Below are 21413 nucleotides of genomic sequence, written 5' to 3'. Positions count from 1 at the left end.
TGAGCCAGCGTTGGTGGCAGACGGGCCAGGGTTCGATGGAGTCTGCTGCTCAGTCCTGCCAGTCATCAGAGGGCGATCCACAAACTTCAAGAAGGGCCTAGGGCTGGGGAACAGGGATGGAGAAACTATGCTAGACTTTGCAGCCAGGAAGCCAGAGACCCAGGAAGCAAATGGAAGCGGGACAGTCTTAGGGCTTGGAGCACCTGTCAGGGCTGTGGCCTCAAAGGTTAAGCATGGCAGCAAAAGACCAGTCTTCACACATCTCTGGGCTGCAGCATGCCTGTGTGAGGCTGATGGGGCTCCGGGAGCCTGAGCCTGCTGCGCGGAGCTTGCCTGCTCCTAGGCTGCGGGAGCACTGCTTTGGGAGGCAGGGGAACAAATCCGTCCTGGAGACCCGAAATGACATCACAGAAGGATATCACAGAAATGACATCACAGAAAGGCCCTGAACCTGAGCCCGAATGGAACCTGAGCCTCATTTCCCTTTGGCTGTACTTTGGCACCTGGATTGATGTTCTTCAAACTCTACTCTGTCTTACCTAACCTTCAGAGGGCCCCAAGGAACCAAAGCATCTTGCTGGGGCCCAAGGAGCCAGGGGATCCCAGGGTGCTTGCATAAGAGCCGCAGGTAACCTGAAGTGTGATTTGGCTCTACCACCTGCCTGGGCGCAGAGACCAGAGCTCTGGGCTCCAGCCTGCCTTATCAAAGGGAGCAGTTTCCCATGGGGAACTTTTTGGACTGGTTGGTTCTAGGTACACTGAGCATCCTGTTCCAGAGACAAAGAGAGACCCCTGCCCTGCAGAGATGAAGGGTGTGTCTAGGGAGGACACACTGTAAGATCTTTCTCTTCCTTGCCCACAGTGCGTGTCTCTAACAAGCTGAAGCCCTTTCCCACCTGGGCTGCCAGCCATGGAGGCTGCCCAGTGCTGTTGGCATGGCCATGAAAAGGGTGCAAGAGGTATGGGCAGGGGAAGAGGCAGGCCATCAACCCCTGTCCTCAGGGCTCAGCAAGCTACGTCAGGGAAGCCACTCGGAGGCAGTCCACTCCCTCCGCCCACTCTGCCATCCTCCTTCAACCAAGGATTAAATCAACAGAAGTCTGGAATCACAGAATGAGCGAGGCCAGAGATTGCCGGCCTGGGAAATTTGAAAGCAAAAACCCAAGAGGACTACTGAGAGTGAAAACAAACTAAAAAAAAAAAAAAAAAAAACAGTCATATAAAAGAAGATCAAATAAATATAAGCTGATAAAATGAGATGAAAGAGGTTGGCGAGAGGGGTAAGGGAGACCAAGTCGAGATGGCCCATTAACATTCAACAGATGCGCCAGGCGGTTACTGAGGGAACTGAGGAAATAAGCAAATAAAATAAAATCAAATCGGGCTGGGGCGCAGCCCACGGCACACCTGTAATCCCAACTGAGTGGCAGAGGGAAGGACTGAGACAGGAGGATTCAAGGGTACCTGGGCTGCAGATCCAGACCTTCTCTCAACAGAAAAAAACAAAAACATAGTGAAACAAGGCAAAATGAGAACCTGGGTAGGCTGAGAGAGGAAGTCTCCCAGGCTGAGGTCCTGCCAGGGAACGGGACGCCTGGAGCCTGTGGGGGTGTGTGTGGGGGTGGGCTGCCATTCAGTTCCTTCCCACGTGTTGACTAAACCCTCTGTGGCTTGACTGGGGGCTCTGGTTAGTACATAGGAGGGCTGGGCTTCCATGCCCAAAGCTGCAGTGTGCCCTGCCTTGGGCTCCTGTCTCTCTTCCAGCTGTTCTTCCTCCAGGGTCATGTGGCCAGCTGCTGCAAGCCACTGAGCTGTGATGGGAGAGAGGAGACTGGACCGCAGCTTCTCTGGGTGGCTCTCCAGCAGAACATGATTGATGGAGCACCTGCGTAGGGGGTGGTCCGTGGTGGCTCTCCACTGAGCAAGTGGCTCCTCAGGGCTGTGTCAGGGTGACGGGGTCACAGGCATGGCCAGGATTCTAACCATCCTTCCTTAGCCCAGTCATTGGCTAGAGTGAGAAAGGTGGTGATGGACAAGGGGGAGAGTGCGTCTTCTCGAGTGTCAAAACCTTCAGTCACAATGATTGTAGCTTCCGGGTGGACCCTTGTGGTCTTTCTCGCTGGGCATCTCACCTGGCGCTTTGATGGCTCCCAGGGGTCCTTCAGCGGACTTGCCTGATGGCTGGCTGCCTTCTTCCATTCCCAAAGAGCATTCGAGAACAGGCCATCATCACACATGATGGCTGAACTGTGAGAGAGGAGATCTGACTCACTCTGCACTTCTGTGGACACATGTTTGCTTGCGTGGTGAGAAACGAACCGGGAAGGCTGGGTCCTGGTTCTTTCCGCAGCACCCCGGATTTCTCGTCTTCCCCACTGTGAAACGGATATGCGCCCTCAGAACCCAGTGCTCTGTTTTCCCTACGCAGGTTATCACAGGAGTGGTGAACCTGAGTTGCTTCTTCTGGGTTTTTGAGGAAGGAAGAATTTTTACAGTCTTGGAGACTACCCGGATTTAAGGGGATTGGGGGGGGGGTGGTGGGCTGGGCCAGAAACAAAAGGTCATTTAGGATTTAATGAGCAAATCCTCAATAATACCCAGTGTCCCTGAAAGCTGGTCATCTGAGCTTCAGACAGAAGAGAGAATCAAAATCATCCTGCCTAGAGGTGCGTCTGTGTTGGTCTCCAGTGACCTTTGGGCTCTACAAGTTAAAGCCATGTCGTGTCCCTAAATGGCTAGGGGAGGGGTGTCCAGAGCCTGCTGGCCTGGCTGGCTGGGATGTTCTATGGCTCTGGCTTGTGGCCATGGGAAACCCCCCCCCCCTCACCTCCCTTGCCTAGGAGCTGGAATGGAAGAGACCACCCAAGACAGGAGAGGAATTTGCTCTAGGACAACAGTTGATAGGGGCTCCGATTCGACTCGTGACTCAAACACCATAGTGACCTTATCATCCATAACTAGACTTCGATAGAAGTCTTCCCCAATGGTGTATGTGGTGACTCTGTCTTAGTCATGTTTGGGGGTCTTGAGGCTTGACTCACTGCAACCATTCTGCCTCTACCCCTTAACTATACATCAAAATAACTGGGTGGATCATGTACCCACTATATAGGAGCCCAAACAAGGAGTTGGTGGCTGGAAGAGGTTGGGGGGGGGGTTGTCCCTGACCCCGGGACTCTTGACTTTAGACTTTGGTGAGCACATTGACTATCCATCCTATGTGGAGACAGTCTCAACAGGAAAAGAGCTCTTGCATATTGAAACCCATCCTTTATTTCCCTTTCTGTACAAAATTTTAACCAGAGAATGGTGTAACTTGGTAGGAATAAGAATCGGGAGGCACGGAGGGGGGGGGGATTTGGAACAAAGGTGTGGGATTCCCGGCCCCCTCCTCCAGGCTTCTAAGACGAAGTTGGGGCCAACTTAGCCTCGCAGCTCAGCTTCCAATGGGCACACAGTCATTTCTCTATTCTTCTCAACTGGTCTCCTTTATTCCAAAAGCCACAGACAGCGTTCCTTGATATTTTTTTGCAGCCCAGTTCCTGTTCTATGGCAGACTGCCTCTGCTGAGCTTCGTGGGCCCCTCCTGGCCCTTCTGCACAGCCTCCTCCCCAACCTTTCCAAAGTACAATTTGCCAAGGACTACTCGGTAGCTGGCAGCTTGAGACACTCGGAGACGCACGCACCCCACACGTCTTTCTTCTCTTCCTGCCTTGGCTCACTCATCCGTGCCCACAAGCGCCGGGCCTGTTCTCTCTCCTCCCTTGGTAGCCTCGCTCGGCTTTTGGAGTTGTTGCCTCGTCCAGGAAGCCATCTTCATTCTCAAGTTGGCTCAGGGCCCAAAGCTCATCCATGCTCTTCCCCATGTCTTTTTTTTTTTTTTTTTTGTAATGGTCTGTGTGGGCGTCTGCCTCTTCTTCAAGGCCAGGCCATGACTGAGCCTTTCTGGGTCCCTTGCACCCATCACTCATGGGCACCGGACCCTGGAGGGCTCAGCTGTTCCCTCGAAATCTTGGGTGTGTTAAGTGAGCCCAGTCCAGCTGGGGACTCAGGGGAAGGTGTGGGTGCACCGGATTTTCTCCCGTCCCCAGGTTTGACTCCTCAGCAGTGGAAGGTGGGCTCCAGGCCCGGCTGGGCTCCAGCGGCTGGCAGCGGGCTCGGCTCGCGGTCTGAGCGCGCGGGGCTCGCTTGGAAGGCTCCTCACGTCCAGGCGCCGCGGTCACGGCTGCGACGGTTTCCGGCCATGAATTGGGCTTCAGAGTCCCAGCCTTCCTGCCCAACTCCCGGAGGGCGGGACGCACCGCCCTGGGGGCGGGGGGCGGGTGTGTGTGTGTGTCGGTGGGGGGCGGTAGGAGGAAGGAGATGGGCGCCCGCCGAGGTCCACCCGTCCTGCCCGGGTTCGAACCTGCATCCCGGCATCCGCTCAGCGCCCCGCGCCGCGTCGTCACACTCTAGGCTGCGCTGGGTCGGGAGTCCGCTCCGCGGGGTGGAGGTGTGTGTGTGTGTCGGGGAGGTGGGTGGGGGGAAGGCTGACCCGAGATGCTTGGAAGCTGAGGTCGGCCCGGAGCCAGCAGCTCCCCAGACGACCCTCTCCCCCACTACGAGGGCATCCGTTTGGCCGAGCATCCTCCGTTTCTCCCGCATAGCCGGAGGCGAGGCCCCAGATCGCCAAAGTCTCCGCTTGCCCCGCAATCCTACCTTCCCATCACCGTGGGGGGGTCCTCGGAGCATCCCTTCCCCCCATCCCCCGACCACCACCATCACCCCCGGCCGGGCGCGCAGGAGCCCCGGCACCCCCTCCGAGCGGCGCGCGGCGAGGCAGCGGCTCCGCAGTCACGTGGTGGAGGGGCGGGCGGAGGGGGAGGGAGGGAGGCGGGAGGGGAGCGGGGGAGGGGGAGGGGAGGGGGCGTCCTCCGCAGTTCGCTCCTCGCCGGGGCTCAGACACACAGCCACCCCGGAGCCACCGCGCCCGCCCGGCCGCCGCCCCCAGAGCCTCTCGGGAAGAGCCGCCGCCCCCGCCGCGCCGGCCTGAGCTCGGGCAGCCGCCGCCGTCCCCGCCGTCGCCGCCACCAGCAGCAGCAGCAGCATCAGTAGCAGCAGCAGCGGCAGCACCGGGAGCCGGCGCGGGAGCCCGATCGCGCCGGGCTTGGGGCCGGGGCCGGGGCCGGGGCCGGGGTGCGCGCGCGCGCGAGGGGCGAGGGGCGGGGGGCGGGCGGGCGGGGTGGGGGGGGGAAGACGCACGGGGCGGGCTCGGCTCTCCCGGGGAGCGGCCCGGGACTGCACCGGGACCGGCGTCTCCCCCGCTCCGCGCTGCCCACGGCCTCGCCCCGGGCCCCGGGCGGATGAGCCGCGCGCCCGGGGGGACATGGAAGCGCTGACGCTGTGGCTTCTTCCTTGGATCTGCCAGTGCGTTACGGTGCGGGCCGACTCCATCATCCACATCGGTGAGCGCCCAGGGTGGCCCGGCCGAGGCTGGGCGCGCGGTGTCGGGGTGGTGGTGGTGGTGGCGGCGGGGAGCCCCGACAGAGCCGGGGATGCGTGGCGTCCAAACTTAGCGCTTTCCCCTCCGGGCAGAGGGGCTCGGCGAGGGCGGCGTTTCTTTACCCCGAAGGTCCACGCCGCGCCGCCCCGCGGAGGACCTGTCCACCGGCCGCTCCGCGCACCCACCGGGGGCTCCTCTCTCCGAGCCCCGGGGCGGGCGGGGGGGCCGGTCCGCGGCCTCTGCCGTCACTTAGGGCCGCGGATGGCTGCGGGGAACGCGTGGATGGACGCGGGTCGAGATCCGCGCCCCCGGCGGGGCTGTCGACAGACTGGGCCCTTAGGGGCAGCTCAGAGCCGTGGGGACCAGAGGGCGGGCAGGGCCGGGGGCGGGGGTTGGTGGTGTGGGTAGGTGGGAGAGGATGGTGAGAGGCTCGCTAAGTTGGCACGGCAAGACCAAAGAGGCCGAACCGGAACCATGTGTGAATGTGAATGGGTGTTGTCAGCGTGTGTCACTGTGTGTACACCTGGCACCGTGTTGGCATTGCTGTGAGAGGGTGTTGGGGTGTGTTGGGGCCATCGGAGCGTGTTTGTTGGTGCCATCACGACGGTCAGCCTGTTAGAGTGGACACAGCGCCTGCCTGTCTCCCCGGTATGTGTCTGTGAAGCTCTTGGTGTGTGTGTGTGTGTTGGTGTGTGTGTGTGTGTGTGTGTGTGTGTGTGTCCGTCCGACTGTGGCGACTGCAGCTCCATCCTGGACAGTCCCAGAGTTTTCTGCCTGGTCCAAGTCTTGGGGACAGCATACCGTCTGGGTGGTGCGGATAGAGAGAAGACGCGTGGGCAGCGGGGGTGCGGGACGCTGAGCGGGGAAGGGATGGACGGAGATGGGGAAAAGAAAAGGGGCGCTCGGAGGAGCAGTGGGTGGAAGTTGGGTCGGGCTTGGGGGGGGGACTGACAGCGGTCGCTTTGGGGGAGCCCCTCTGCAGTCAGCTTTCCGGAAGTTGGGAAAGACCAGTGAACACCGAGAAGCTGGGGGTAGGGACGTGTGAAAAGACGGGGAAGAAGCGAATGATGGGGCGAAGGGTGGAAGGGGTGGTGAGGGACTCCCAATAGCTGCAACGACATACCCCCCTCGCAGGCCCCCCCCCACCCGAATCCAAGCCTGCTTCCCGCCTAGGAGCGGGCGCGGGTCTTGCGGTCAGCATTGCGGCGAGTGTAGCGAGGAATCGAGGAGTCGGTTTCTCCTCCTCCCAGTCAGCTCTCAGCTTGGGGCAATCACTAAAACTAGGCCAAGCCGTGGGACCCGGGCGACCCTCGGAGGTGGAGGTCCAGGGTGGGGACCCCGGAGGTGCCCAGGCTGCAGGTCCAGGCCCCTACACTAGACAGATGGATCTCGGCTGTAAGTGCAGGGCTGGCCACGCAGTGCTCCGCGCGCGGAAGCGCCAAGTCTGCCGGCGCTTTAGAGGAGCTGTCCGCGCTTCTAGAAGGCCCTTTCAGGAGCCGCTCCAATGGGACTCTCAATCCAGCTAGATCAGAACGCCCCGAGCGGTTTAGGAGACAGCCTCCCCCCCTCCACACACACTGGAAGAGGAAGCCGAAGGAAACGAGCAGGGACAGGAGTCTGGGCTCCAGGTTGGCCAGCGTCTTGGCCATCCAAACTGAGAGCCAACCACGGTCTTATTCCTAAACAAACCCCCTAGGCTCAGGAGAGTTAATTGTGGACCTGCGCTGCCCATCTCCGTTCAGCAAGGGATAGGAATGGCAGGAACAAGCCTTCTCTCCATCTTGGGATTGGGGAGAGAGGACATTGCCCTCCCAGGGAACTCTGGGATGAGACTGAAGGTACCATGACAAGAGCATTTCAGGGCAGCCCGAGGCCACCCGTTTCCCTGTTCGTGGTAATGTGGGCATGGCTGGGGCGTGTGGTGCTTTGGCTGTGAAACACGTGTGTGACCTGGTGGCAGCATGTGGGATATGCATGTGTAACTCACGTCAACTGTGCGCACGTGTGCGCTGCTGTGAGGGGACATATTCTGCTTGGGTTTGGGAAGGGAGAGCCTTCCTTTCTGAGAGCTGGGAGCCTGTTATTCCAGCATTACAGAAGGTTGAGGCAGGAGGATCGTTTAGTTTGAGGCCAGCCAGAGCTAGCTCAAAAATCAAATAAAACAACAACAATAATAATAAAAAACTCAGTCGTAGCTCAAATTCCCCTTCCCCCATCACCTGGTACTCAGCGGAAAGGGCAGTGCCCTGACCCGAGGGTCAGAGGAAGGAGGGGAGGGCTCTTCCTTAGGCCTCGTCTTGACTCCCCTTCCTCTACTCCTCCAGGTGCCATCTTCGAAGAGAACGCAGCCAAGGACGACAGAGTGTTCCAGCTGGCCGTATCCGACTTGAGCCTCAACGATGACATCCTGCAGAGTGAGAAGATCACCTATTCCATCAAGGTCATCGAGGCCAATAACCCGTTCCAGGCCGTGCAGGAAGGTGAGTTGGCTGAGCCCGTGAGTCCCTGGGCCCGAGAGGCCTGTGAGGCCGGCACAGCCACAGGGATCCCCCCCCTGCCACGCGCCTAGGCAGGCCGTGGCCAGGCCAAGCGTGGTGGCGCGTCCCCTTCTGGGGCCCAGGGCGCTTGTCCTCTGCGGCGCGAGGGGAGAGGCTGTGCGCTCCTGCCCGGGGCTGCGGGGCTCCTTTCCGCGCGCGCGCGCTCCGAGCCGCCGCGTGCCTCCGGGCTGGCTTTGTTCCTCGCGTGTCTGTGGGTGGGCGTGTCTGCGTGCCGGATGCCCGTGTCTCGTGCACCTTTCCCCCAAAGTCGGTGTCTTCTTGGCCTCTAGCCCAGGAGCGCCTCCGGGGCGCTCGTCCTTTCTGCCCTCTCTCGGGAGCACAGCCAGGCAGGCGCGGCTTCGCCTCCTCGGAGGTTTCTCGGATGCTGCGCGGGTGCGCAAGCGAGCTTCCGAGGCTCCGTCCCTGGGCCGGAGGTGGGCGCTGTTTGCCCAGGAAAAGAGCGAAGCTGGGTCAGGTCCGCTTGCAGGGAAATCCTAGCGGTGGGTGCTGGAGCCCTAAGTCGTTTGCAGCGAACGCTCTCCCAGGTCGGGCTCCAGCAAGAGCAACAGGTGGGCGGCGAGTGCGTGAGTGCCCGCATCTCTCTCTCTCCTCTTCCCTCCTTTTCACATCCCCTTCTCTCCCACCCTTGCTAGCTGCTTCCTAAACCTACGTGTTTTCTTCCTTCCCTTGCTGTTGCTTTACTGGTCAGGGTGCCCAAGGGCTGTCTCTGGCCCTGACACTTCCCCAGCCTCTTTTCTTCCCTTGTCTCGTCTGCCACAGTCGTGGCCAGTGCCCTGGACTGGTGAGGATCCTGGGCCACAGCTGGAGGCACAGAATGCAGGCATTCCTTGCAAGAACTGTCGGGGGTCGTGGGGAAGGGGAGTAAGTTGGCTGGCTGAGGGCTCCTGCCAGCCGCCTTTCCGGAAACTCTGCCTGGCGGAGCGGGGAGTCCTCCAGCTGCCACTGGCTACTAGTCGCTTGGTTCCTACGAGGATGGGACGGCTCATCGACCGATGTGGTCCAGAATGAGCTGGCCTTAGGGGTCTTTGTGTGTGTGTGTGTGTGTGTGTGTGTGTGTGTGTGTGTGTGTGAGAGAGAGAGAGAGAGAGAGAGAGAGAGAGAGAGAGAGAGAGGGAGAGAGAAAAGTCTTTTGAGGTCCTCCTGTTCTCGGATGCAGCAAAGGAAACAGAGGGGCCAGCTTTGGGGTAAGGGACTGCCTGGCTATGAAGTTGGACGGTGGAAGGCTGTCTGAAGGTGGTCGTCCAAGTGCTGCTTTGGGGTGGTGATGCGTGAGGTGATGCTGGTGTTGTGTATGATGGGGAGCTGCTGCTTCCAGATTCGGGATGTCTGTTGTCTCCTGGAATACAGAAAAGGGGCGGGGTGGTGCCTCTGCTCTGTATTATCGGTTGGCCTTCCATGCCCCAGTATCTATGTCCATATACCCTCTGCCCCTGGTCATCTTTTCAGGGGCTCTCATCACAGCTCCCTGGGTGCCCCTGCCTACAATGCACAGCAGATTGGCATAGGTCTGTGGACTTGCTTTGCTTCTCATGACCCCTGCGCAATGTGGAGCATCCCGTGTTCGTTCATTCTGCCCCTGAACAAAACCCATCCAGCCTCTCTGGGGCCAGGGGTGATGCTCTTACACAGGGCTGCAACCCCAGGCAGGTGCACACGTGGCTCCACTGTGCAGTGGGGTCCCTATAGAGATCACCTCTGTTAGAAGGACACACAGCTTCAGTTGACTTTTGCTTTGGAGTGAAGCATCCTGGTATATGTGTAAGAGGTGCTCCCCATCTGGACTTTGTATAGGGTCTTGCACTGTAGGCCTGAAATTTGTGGGATCTCCTTGCCTCAAGCTCCTGAGCACTGGGGATTATAGGTGTGTATCCCACACCTGACCTTAAAAATCTGATATTTTTTTTTGTGGGGGGGGGTTTGGAGAGATGGCTTAGTGGTTAAGGCACTTGCCTGTGAAGCCTAAGGATCCAGGCTTGATTCTCCAGGTCCCACACAAGCCAGATGCTTATGGTGGCGCATGTATCTGGAGTTTGTTTGTAGTGGCTAGAGGCCCTGATGTGCTTATTTTCTTTCTTTCTCCCTCCCTCTCTCCCCCTCTTTCTCTCCCTCTGTCTCTAATAAATAATAAATAGATAATTAATTTGTTTAAAAAATCTGATTTTTAACTGTTGTCACTATTGAAACAATTTAAGCAACATTTGACCTTCAAGCCTCAAATGCAGCCTTGTCCTGGCTCTAGCCAGGGCCTTTTACTGGTTGAGACCTTGTTTATATGGGTGTTAAGTTTCCCTGTGTAACTGAAAAAACATCTCAGGCTCCAAGGGTGGCAGGTTGACACAGTCTCAGAAGGGTCTGAGAATGTTTCTACACATCTGGAATGAGAGAGTTATATGCCAAGGATCACAGTTATTTTGGCAAAGGGACGTTGGCCAGGTACTTATCACTAGGTTGTCTGTTCCCCAGAGGCTGTGTGCTGGTTACAGTTAGAATAAACTTTCAACCTTATGAGATACGTGGGCTGAAATCCACTGCATCATCTCCTTACCTTGCATAGTTCTTGGTTGTCTACAAGGGGATGGAGGAGCCAACCACTGGAGGTCCTGGGAGAGCAGAGACGTGTTAAGAAGCCTCTTTTCCTTTGCCTGGGGTGTGGTGAGCAAGTGTTCAGCTCACTGGGTCTCCCTTTTTTGGCTGTGTTCTGTGAGGTGCTTGTCTGTCTGGCAGCTGGCCCTGGCTTAATGGCTACCTTAGCCCTTTTCTCCTGGCCTTGGACATGGCTGGTAGATGCTGTTTAGGGCAGTGGCCAGGCCTGTAGCGAGCAGCTATGTACTTGGACTGAGTCTCTGTCACAAACGGGACAAGTCTGCAGTGAGCTCCCCAAGGTCCCTGGGGATGGAGCTCTGTTGCCTGGATTTGTCTGAGAGGCGACACCATGCAGGGATAGGAGCCTGAAGGGATCTAGCTGAGACTCTGCCTCACTCTCCCTAGGACACTGGGGGAGTCTTGGCCCTGCGTTGAGAATCTGCTTCCAGATCTATTAAAAGGGAATAATTATATTAGCTGCCTCCTGGGATTATTGGGAGGATTAAATGAGATGAGACACGTATAAATTGCCTACATAAGGCCTGAGGTTGGTGTTCGGTAAACACTAATTCCCTCCCTGCCTCTGACCCCACGACAACTCCATCTCGGCTTCTCTTCAAACTGTTAATATTTTTCAGCCACATAGTTTCTTAAGCTGGTGAATTCCTTGAGGGAGGACCCTAAGTGATCTTTTCATTTTCAGCTTTTACTTTCCTTTCCTCAGTTATAAAAGAAATGCTTTGCTACGATGAGCATGTGTTACTTTAATATATATATATATATATACACATATAGATATATATATTACATATATATGTATATATGGCTAGTACATGCTCATTGTATAAAATGTAGAAATGTAGAAGGTTCAGGAAAGCAGTAAGAAGAACAGAATCTTCCTGAATTCTCCTACTGTTAGTTCCTTCTAGTTTTTTTTTCTTCCAGTTGTGTTTTGTAAATGCAGAGGGCTCTCATTCTGTTTCATGTACTGTATTATTGGCTTTTCTGAAACCACCATGAACTATTTGTAAACATTATTTCTAGTGCCTGCACATATTATCCTGGGTGAATTTTAAAAAAAGAAATATAACCATTTTATGCTGAGATATGCAGCTTAAGTATTTCTCATGAAAACAAGAAAATCTACTTGGATATGCTGGCACTAAGATTTATACCTGTGATTTCCTCAGGCTGGTTTTGTACATAGTCCTTACAAAACACTAGGATAGTTGATGAGTTTCTGTAAAAGAATAGATCATTTAATAAAATAAGCAGTTGATGGAGGTCTAAAATTAGCAAATAATACAGGACATTAAAAACTCTAAAGTGCTGGCTGTGGTGGCACAGGCCTTTAATCCCAGCACTCGGGAGGCAGAGGTAGGAGGATCATCCTGAGTTCAAGGCCACCCTGAGACTCCATAGTGAATTCCAGGTCAGCCTGGGCTAGAGTGAGACCCTACCTCGAAAAACCAAAAAACAACAACAAAAAAAGAAAGAACATAAAACAAACAAACAAACAAACAAACAAAAACTCTAAGGTTGGGGCTGGAGAAATGGCTTAGTAGTTAAGGCACTTGCCTGCAAAGCCAAAGAACCCAGGTTCAATTCCCCAGGACCCATGTAAGCACAAAAGATTGCACACATCTGGAGTTTGTTTGCAGCTGCTGGAGGCCCTGGTGCACCCATTCTCTCTCTTTCCTTGCCTATTTCTGTCTCTCAAATAAATAAAGCAAAATAAAATATTAAAAAAAACACTAAAGTGTTGCATCTTTATCTGACAAAGACCATATTAATACGTACGAAAATTTATGTTCTGTCAAACATGAAAAGAGATAATAATTTGTTAATTAAAAAAACTTCAGCACTGAAACATCTCTATCACTTTCCTTTCTTTCCTTCCTTCCTTCCTTCCTTCCTTCCTTCCTTCCTTCCTTCCTTCCTTCCTTCTTTCTTTCTTTCTTTCTTTCTTTCTTTCTTTTTTTGGTTTTTTGAGGTAGGGTCTCACTCTAGCACAGGCTGACCTGGAATTCACTCTGTACTCTCAGGGTGGCTTAGAACTCATGGTGATCCTCCTACCTCTGCCTCCTGAGTGCTGGGATTAAAGGCATGCGCCACCACGCTCGGAGTCTATCACACTTAACAAGGCTCAGGGTTCATTGTGGGAGAGGTGGCAGAAAGAATTTAAGAGCCAAAGGAAAGGTAGGACTGCTTACAGTGTAATCGATCAGGCAGAAATTGGCTTCAATATCCATGACCTCACAGAGCCTAGCACCACCTTCATAAGATCCTCATAACAGGAGGAAAAGATGATGACATCAAAATAAAAGAGAGACTGATTGGGAGTGGGGGGAGCTTATGAGTCTGGGAAGATAGCTTCCAAGATGAGGACCTGAGTTTGATCCCTAGTATCCAGGTAAGAATTCCAGATGTGGTGGTGCCCACCTGAAATACCAGCGCTAGGGAGGCAGAGACAGGAGTCTTCTTGGGCTCACTGGCCAGTCTAGTGTAATTGGTGGGCTGCAGGCCAATGAGAGTTTCTTTTTCAAGAAAAGGTGGACAGGGGCTGGAGAGATGGCTTAGTGGTTAAGTGCTTGCCTGTGAAGCCTAAGGACCCCAGTTCGAGGCTTCTTTCCCCAGGACCCATGCAAGCCAGATGCACAAGGTGGCACACGCATCTGGAGTTTGTTTGCAGTGGTTGGAGGCCCTGGTGCGTCCATTCTCTCTTTATGCCTCTTTCTGTCTCTGTCCCTCCCAAATAAATAAATAAACAAACAAATAAACAACAAAACAATGTGGACAGTGTTCCTGACGATGACATGGAGGCTGTCCTCTGGTCTCCATGTGTACACACACACACACACACACACACACACACACACACACACGAACATATGTGCATTAAATATTTCTTCTTTTTTTTCAAGGTAGGGTCTCACTTTAGCCCAGGCTGACCTGGAATTCATTCTGTAGTCTCAGGGTAGCCTTGAACTCACGGCTATCCTCCTACCTCTGCCTCTTGAGTGCTGGAATTAAAGGCGTGCACCACCATACTCGGCTAAATATTGGTTTTCAAAAACTATTTATTTATTTATTTGCAAAGAGAGAGATGGGGGAGGGAGATTGGGAACACAGGGCCTCTAGCTCCTGCAAATGAACTCCAGATGCACGCACCACTTTGTGCATCTGGCTTTATGTGGGTACTGGGGAATCAAACCCGAGTCGCTAGGCATTGCAGGCAAGCTTCTTAACTGCTGAGCCATCTTTCCAGCCCCCAAATTGCTTTTTTTTTTTTTTTTTTTTGAGGAAGGGTCTTGCTCTAGCCCAGGTTGACCTGGAATTCACTATGTATAGTCTCAGGCTGGCTTCGAACTCATAGTGATTCTCCTACCTCTGCCTCCCAAGTGCTGGGATTGAAAGTATGCACCACTATACCACAGAAAGCGGGGGGCGGGGGGGAGAGCGGGAGAGGGAGAGAGAGAGAGGGGCATGCCAGGGCCTTCAGCTGCTGCAAATGCTGCATGTGCCACCTTGTGTATCTGCCTTTATGTGGGTAATGGGTAATTGGGCTCAGGTTGTTAGACTTTGCAGGCAAGTACCTTAAACACTGAGCCATCTCTCCAGCCCCCAAAATTTGTATTGTTTTTAAGTACCTGATCAAACAGAAGATTACATGAATGCACAAAAGAACTGGCTGAACATGAGCCTCCTCTTTGCAGTGTAATCTTTTACTGTGAGTAAAAAAAATGTCAGTTGGCTGTACTGTAGATTTATCTGTCATATCATGGAAGGATAACAATTTAAGGAGGAAGCAGAAAAAAAGAGGAATGTATGTGAGGCAGTATTCCTTCTAGTTATCATAAGACCAAAAGTGTTCCAAGATGACTAGGTAAGGGCTGCAGGTGTGGCTAAGTAGAGTGCTTGCCTACCATGTGTGAGGCCCCGGGTTCGAGCCTCAGCACCACGTAAGGAAATATAAAGTGAAATTTACCCGACTGTAGCTTACTTTTCACACAGTAGAGAAGTGTGATAAAAGAAACCAGGTAGGCTTGTTGATGTGCATTTTTTTGAAGGCTCTGGACAGTTTACGTTGGTCACCTCCTTGGTGGGCACTGTGCCCACTTGCCGTGGTGGCGCTTGTACCCTGCTAGAGGGTCTTGCTCCTTACTGTGGCTTTCTTTGTTGTCTCCATTCAAAATTACAGATCCCAGGGGATGGCGAGATGGCTTAGCTTTTAAGGCGCTTGCCTGCGAAGCTTAAGGACCCAGGTTTGATTCCCGAGGGCCCACGTAAGACAGATGCACAAGGGGGTGCATGCATCTGGAGTTCATTTGCAGTGGCTGGAGGCCCTGGTGCACCCATTCTCTCCCCCTCTCTCTCTGCCTCTTTCTTTCTCTCAAATAAGTTGACAAATAAAATATATTTAGAAAGAAAGAAAAAAAAAGGGCTGGAGAGATGTCTTATTGGTTAAGGCATTTGCCTACAAAGCCAAAGGACCTCAGTTTGATTTCCCAGAACCCATGTCATTCATATGCACAAGGTGGCACATGTGTCTGGAGTTCATTTGCAGTGGCTGGAGGTCCTGGTGTGCTCCCCCCTCTCCCTCTCTCAAATAAATAAAATAAAAATATTTTTTTTTAAAAAAAGAAAAAAAAATTACAGGTTTCAGACTGGAGAGAAGGCTTAGCGGTTAAGGCGCTTGCCTGTGACGCCTAAAGACCCAGCTTCGGTTCCCCAGGACCCACGTAAGCCAGATGCACAAGGTGGCACATGCATCTGGAGTTCATTTACAGTGGCTGAAGACCCTGGTGCATCCATTCTCTCTCCCCCCACCTCTTTCTCTCTCTCTCAAATAAATAAAAATAAAATATTAATAAAAAGATGCCACTAAGCCTAGTGCCATCAATCCCATCCACTCAGCTGTGTTAGTTTCCTCTTGGCACTGAAACATGTTTTAGCCCAGAGTTAGTCGGAGAACATAGCACACATTTATTATCCTGTAGCTCTGCAGGTCACAAGCCTGACGTGGTCTCACTGGGCTAGGATCCGGGTGTTGGCAGGGATGGCTCCTTAATGGGGACCCCAGGGAGAGGATCGTGTCTTTATCCTTTTCTGCTCCCAGAGGGCGCTGCTTCCTTAGTTCCAAGCCCCCTTCTTCTTTCTTCAAACCCCACGCTGGTCCTTTTTACACCCTGTCATCTGATCTCACCTCGCCATCTTGTTCTTTTCTCATTCCTTTTTTCTCGCTCCTGCCAGGACCTTTGTGGTCCTATTGAGGCTGTTTGAAGGTTAGCTGATTTGCAAACCGAAATCTGCCTGCAGCCAGAATTCTCCGTTGCCACTTTAGCCTAGCATAGTCCCAGTTCTGGGGACGAGGACATGGTTGTCTTTGTTGGTCACTGTTGCGCTGTCACGTTGGCACACCTGTCTGTGCCCATTGTGGCACACGGTGTCACCTTCCACTTTCTTGCCACCTCAGTAGGCTTTGCGTGGCTGCCCTCTTGTTTATGTGTTGGCACCCTCAGGTCTTAGCCAGTCTGGCTAGAGTCCCTTGGGATGTGTGGCCAGGTTTCCATTCCACAAGGTTGGCTCTGGAGATGTCACACTGTAGGCCTGTTGGGCCTCCACATAACGTTCTGGGATGACACAAGGCTTCTTCCTTGGGCCTGGATCTTGCTTCACTGGGAGGGATGGAATCTGCTGTTGGACTGGACTGCAAGGGTGGGCTGCCACTTAGACCCTAGCCTCCTGTTCTTTTAAAAATATTTTTATTCATTTATTTATTTGAGAGAGAGAGAGAGAGAGAGAGAGAGAGAGAGAGAGAGAGAGAGAGAGATAAAGAGGGAGAGAGAGAGAAAGAGAGAGAGAGAGAGAATGAGCGTGCCAGGGCCTCCAGTTACTGCAAATGCCAGATGCGTATGTCCCCTTGTGCATCATCTGGCTTACGTGGGTGCTGGGGAATCAAACCTCAAACCAGGGTCCTTAGGCTTCACAGGCAGGCGCTTAACCATTAAGTCATCTCTCCAGCCTCTTTTTTTTTTTTTTTAATGTGAAAGTGCAGGAGTGAGAATTGGTGCACCAGGGCCTCAAGCCGCTGCAATCGAACTCCAGACACGTGCACCACCGTGTGCGCATGTGCGATCTTGTGCGCTTGCGTCAGCTTGTGCGTTGGGACCCGGAGAGTCGAACGTGGGTCCTTTGGCTTCACAGGCAAGCGCCTTAACCACTCAGCAATCTCCTCAGCCCCTAGCCTCCTGTTCTGTCTGGTTAGGTTCCTCCCATATCTCCTTGCACCCACCGAGAGCCATTGATGAGGACAGTCTTGCGTTTACGTCTTGAGCCCCAGAGGAAGCTGCTTTTCCTGTCCCTCCACCCCAGTGCTGCTGCCAGCCATCCTTCAACCCGGAAGATGGTCACACCAACGCTGCAGGTGCCAAGGGTCCCTTACTAGAGTCTGCCTGGGCACCTGAAACTATCTAGTCCCCTCCCTGGCTCCCTCACAAGGTCACGCGTCGGGGGGAACAGCTGTGATCTCCCCTCTGCTCCACTTCTGGTCTGAGAAGTTTTCCTTCATTCTACGCTCACTCCCGTGCCTGTGCACACACCCCCACGCATGCACATGTAGGTGTGCGCACTTTCTAATTTTATAAGCTGCTGGATCCTTGCCCCACCGATCTCCTTGTGTTTTGCGGTCAGGAGATGTCCTTCGGTTTTCTCTCTTTTCTTGTTCTGCTTCCCTGGTTAGGAAGTGGGTCTTATCTGGCAGCAAGCTCACATACCCCATGCCAGGCATGTGGTAGGAGACTAGGAGTCTGGTGAGGAGCTTGCTGCCCATGCTGCCCCTGAGCTGCTGCTGTGGGGATTTGAACAACCTCCTCCACTTCCCAGGGCAGGACTGGTGTTACTTCTTCAGGTTTTCCTTGGAGGCCTGCCTGTATCGATCCCTCCGTCTCACAGCCACATCTTGTTGTGGCAGGGCAGACTGTCCACATTCTTTATTTTGTTTTGTTTTTTGTTTATTTTTATTTATTTATTTGAGAGCGACAGACAGAGAGAGAAAGAGGCAGAGAGAGAGAAAGAGAGAATGGGTGCGCCCGGGCCTCCAGCCACTGCAAACGAACTCCAGACGCGTGCGCCCCCTTGTGCATCTGGCTAACGTGGGTCCTGGGGAATCAAGCCTCGAACCAGGGTCCTTAGGCTTCACAGGCAAGCGCTTAACCGCTAAGCTATCTCTCCAGCCCTTGTTTTGTTTTTAGAGGTAAGGTCTCACTCTAGCTCAGGCTGACCTGGAATTTACTCTGTAGTCTCAGGATGGCCTTGAACTCACGGAGATCCTCCTACCTCTGCCTCCTGAGTGCTGGGATTAAAGTTGTATGCCACCATGCCTGGCGACTATCCACATTCTTTTTTTTTTTTTTTGTTATTTTTGTTTGTTTATTTGAGAGAGACAGAGAGGGACAGAAAGAGGCAGATAGAAAGAGGGAGAGAGAATGGGTATGCCAGGGCCTCCAGCCACTGCAAACGAACTCCAGATGCATGCACCCCCTTGTGCATCTGGCTAATGTGGGTCCTGGGGAGTCGAGCCTCGAACCGGGGTCCTTAGGCTTCACAGGCAAGCGCTTAACCGCTAAGCCATCTCTCCAGCCCGACTATTCACATTCTTGTCATTGCCAGGTCAACCCTGGTCTTATCCTCTCACGGCCGTTTTCCCTCCTCCCTTAACTTTTCACTGCTGTGACAGCCTGCGTCCTCCAAAGGCTATTGTGTTAAAGGCTTGGTCTCCAGTCTGTGATGCTGTGCTGTCAGGGGTGTTGGAACCTTTAAGAGGTTGGGCTCTATTGGTGGGGTCTTCAGTCCTCAGGAGTGTTTGCTCAAAGGGAGAAATGGGTCCCCTGGTCCTCTTTTTCTTCCTGGCCATGAACTGCACTGTGTTCCTTCACACTGTGCCTCTACCATAGTGTGCCCACTTATCACAGTCCAGCAGTGGACTGGAGCCTCCAGAATTGTGAGTCAAAATAAGACTTTCCTTCTTACAAATTGCTTATGTCAGAACTTTTTTTTTTTTTTTTTTTGCACTGATCGATAGCTAAAATAACTCCCTAGAAAATACTGTTGCCTAAAAATTTGGAGCACTGGGTATCTGTCATTCTTCTCAGGCATATCCAGTCTGATCTGTGAAGGTGATATTGCTTATGTACTTGTGACCCAGGGCTGGGTCTTTTTGTCCCTAGCCTTTGATTTTGTTCTGTGTTTCATTTTGTGTCTCGGGGACTTCATGCAATAGCAATTTTATTTTCTGACCATGTATTGTTCATTAGCTGGAAACCCAACTCCCCATGGTCACGGTCACTCCATCTGATGGTTTCCAATTGCTGTTCTAGACAGGAGGGGTAAGGCTTAGCCTGGATGTAACCTAAGTCATTACTTCTGCTTATGAGTCATTGTCCAAAACTCCAAGGTGGCCCAAGTCAGTCACAAGGTGTCAAGGAAACATAATCCCTTGATTTAGTGACTCAAAACGCCAGCAACCAAGAAACAAAATATTAACAGAATTGAAGGTGTTGCACCCTGATTGGGCCAAACTCATTTGTCCCCTCACTTCCCTTTGCATATTCATTTATGTGGCCTTTCTTTCAGGTTTCTGGTATGGTTGGAAGCCAGGAAGCACAGCTTCCCATCCCCACCAGAGCCTCACTTACACATCCTCTGTGTCTACCAGGCTCTTGTCTGTAAACTCAGGCTTGCAATGGCAGCTCTTGGGAGCCTGGGATTCCATGCTTCTTTCTTAGGCAGTGAGTTCAAGGCTGGTGTGGTCACAGGGGATGGGAGGATGTTAGTGTATGGATATATGACTCCAGTCAGATAGGGGAATATGTTCAAGAGATTTGCTATAGCCTGATGTGGTGGTGCATGCCTTTAATCCCAGCACTTGCGAGGCAGAGGTAGGAGGATCGCTGTGAGTTTGAGGGCACCCTGAGACTGCATAGTGAATTCCAGGTCAGCCTGAGCTAGAGTGAGACCCTACCTTCAAAACCAAACCAAACCAAACCAAACAAACAAAAAAGAGATCTGCTATACAGGGTTGAGAGTAGAGCTAATGATGGCTCTTGTAGTCTTGAAAAGCATTGGGCAGGTATTGTGTTCTCACCACAAACATGTTAACTGTGTGAGGTGACTAGCTAGATAGAACCATTCCAGAATGTGTATTAGTACAATAAATAACACACAATTCCATATATCAATAAAATAAATGAAAAGAAACAAAAGTGACTAAATTTAGGTCTATCCACCAGTGGGACCAACTGCGGTGACCCAACCGTAGCTGGGCTTCCTACAGCTTCCGCTCTGTTACCTTTTCATTCCCACAGGCCTCTTGGGTCTTCTCACATGCTTTCCAGCACAATAGCAGAGGACCAGGACACAGCTCGCTCATGCCCCTCTGTGGCTGGCCTTTACCAGTCTTTTCTCTAAGGGGTTGGCCTTTTCTGACAGCTGTTTGTTCAGGAAGGTGGTTGGGTTTGTACCAACATTTCATCCTCTGGGGTTTCCTTTTTTCATAACATATATTTTTAATTTTTAGTTTTTAATATTTTTTTCGAGGTAGGGTTTCACTCTAGCCCAGGCTGACCTGGAATTGACTATGGAGTCTCAGGGTGGCCTTGAACTCACTGGTGATCCTCTGCCTCCGGAGTGCTGGGATTAAAGGCGTGCGCCACCACGCCAGTTTATCCCTTTTTCACATTTAAACAGACAGTTTCCTGGTCCACGGCCATGGGTTGTGGGGGAGCAGGGCAGGGGAGACCCAGAGTTCTCCCAGTCCTGAAACACAGGCAGGGGTCTGGGAGTGATTAGCTAGCCCCCTTCCACCTGTTTGTGGGCCCAAGCTGTGGGTGGGGCAGGGTACCAAGTGGTAAAGGGTGGTCCTCAGGTAGCTTATATTCCAGCTACCTGGAGGACACTGACCAGCCATGTCTTCCCAGTTTTCTGCCCTCACACAGGCCTCTGCCAGGCCCCCGCCAGGTGGCCAGATGCTGCTGCATCTGTTCCTAAACCTTGCTGCCACCTGGCCCCAACACTCACAGAGCCAGGACCAGACAGGAGCCCAGGAGCTGAGCGGGCCAGGAGCCTTGCTGCTCCCCGTCACGAGGGTTGGGGCTCCCGTCCCTGCTCTGTTGTGACCTGCAGATTATCTCCTTTTCTCCCACTGTCAGTGTGGCGACAGACACAAAGGCCAGCCGCAGGCTGGATGAGGAAATGTATGATATTGTCTAGGCCAAGGCAATCCCTAGGCAGCTGCAAGGAAGGGCGGGTGCTGTGGCGGCGGCCTCAGCAGTCTCCGAGGAGACACTGGGTCTTGCTCCTGTCCTGACCCTGTGGGAGGCCGAGCAGGGCTCATGATGCCCCTGCCGCACCCCAGGCTGCTGAGGCTTGTGTTTGGAGTTGAGCTTTGGCTCTTGTGTGTGCGGCTGGTAAGGATGTCAGTACTGCCAGCATGGCTCCTGAGGAGGTGGCTTGGAGCCATCTGTCCAGGTTGGGGCTGTGACCTGTCACTGCGTGATACACACACACACACACACACACACACACAAATATACACATGTTATTATTATTTTTTTTTTTTTGAGATAGGGTCTCATTCTAGCTCAGGCTGACCTGAAATTCACTATGGAGTCTCAAGGTAGCCTCAAACTCATGGTGATCCTCCTACCTCTGCTTCCTGAGTGCTGGGATTAGAGGCATGCGCCCCACCATGCCTAGCTTACTGCATGGTACTTTAATATCTGCAGCTTTGC

The 21413-nt window shown here is 53.2% G+C and overlaps 1 protein-coding gene across 2 annotated transcripts in view; it reads left to right on the top strand.

The window, feature by feature from the left end:
* The first annotated feature begins 5319 nt into the window (after positions 1-5319).
* Positions 5320-21413, top strand: part of Grid1 (glutamate ionotropic receptor delta type subunit 1) — a 796332-nt gene continuing 780238 nt past the window's right edge. For both annotated transcript variants that reach the window (XM_004658009.3, XM_045137810.1), the window contains exons 1-2: positions 5320-5444; positions 7807-7962. In XM_004658009.3, the coding sequence (XP_004658066.1) occupies positions 5366-5444; positions 7807-7962 (235 nt within the window). In that variant the 5' untranslated portion in view covers positions 5320-5365. The remainder of the gene's footprint in view (positions 5445-7806; positions 7963-21413) is intronic.

The sequence above is a fragment of the Jaculus jaculus genome, chromosome 18 (genome assembly GCF_020740685.1).
Source record: "Jaculus jaculus isolate mJacJac1 chromosome 18, mJacJac1.mat.Y.cur, whole genome shotgun sequence".
Classification (NCBI taxonomy): Eukaryota; Metazoa; Chordata; class Mammalia; order Rodentia; family Dipodidae; genus Jaculus; species Jaculus jaculus.
This window is presented reverse-complemented; position numbering and strand designations above follow the sequence as displayed.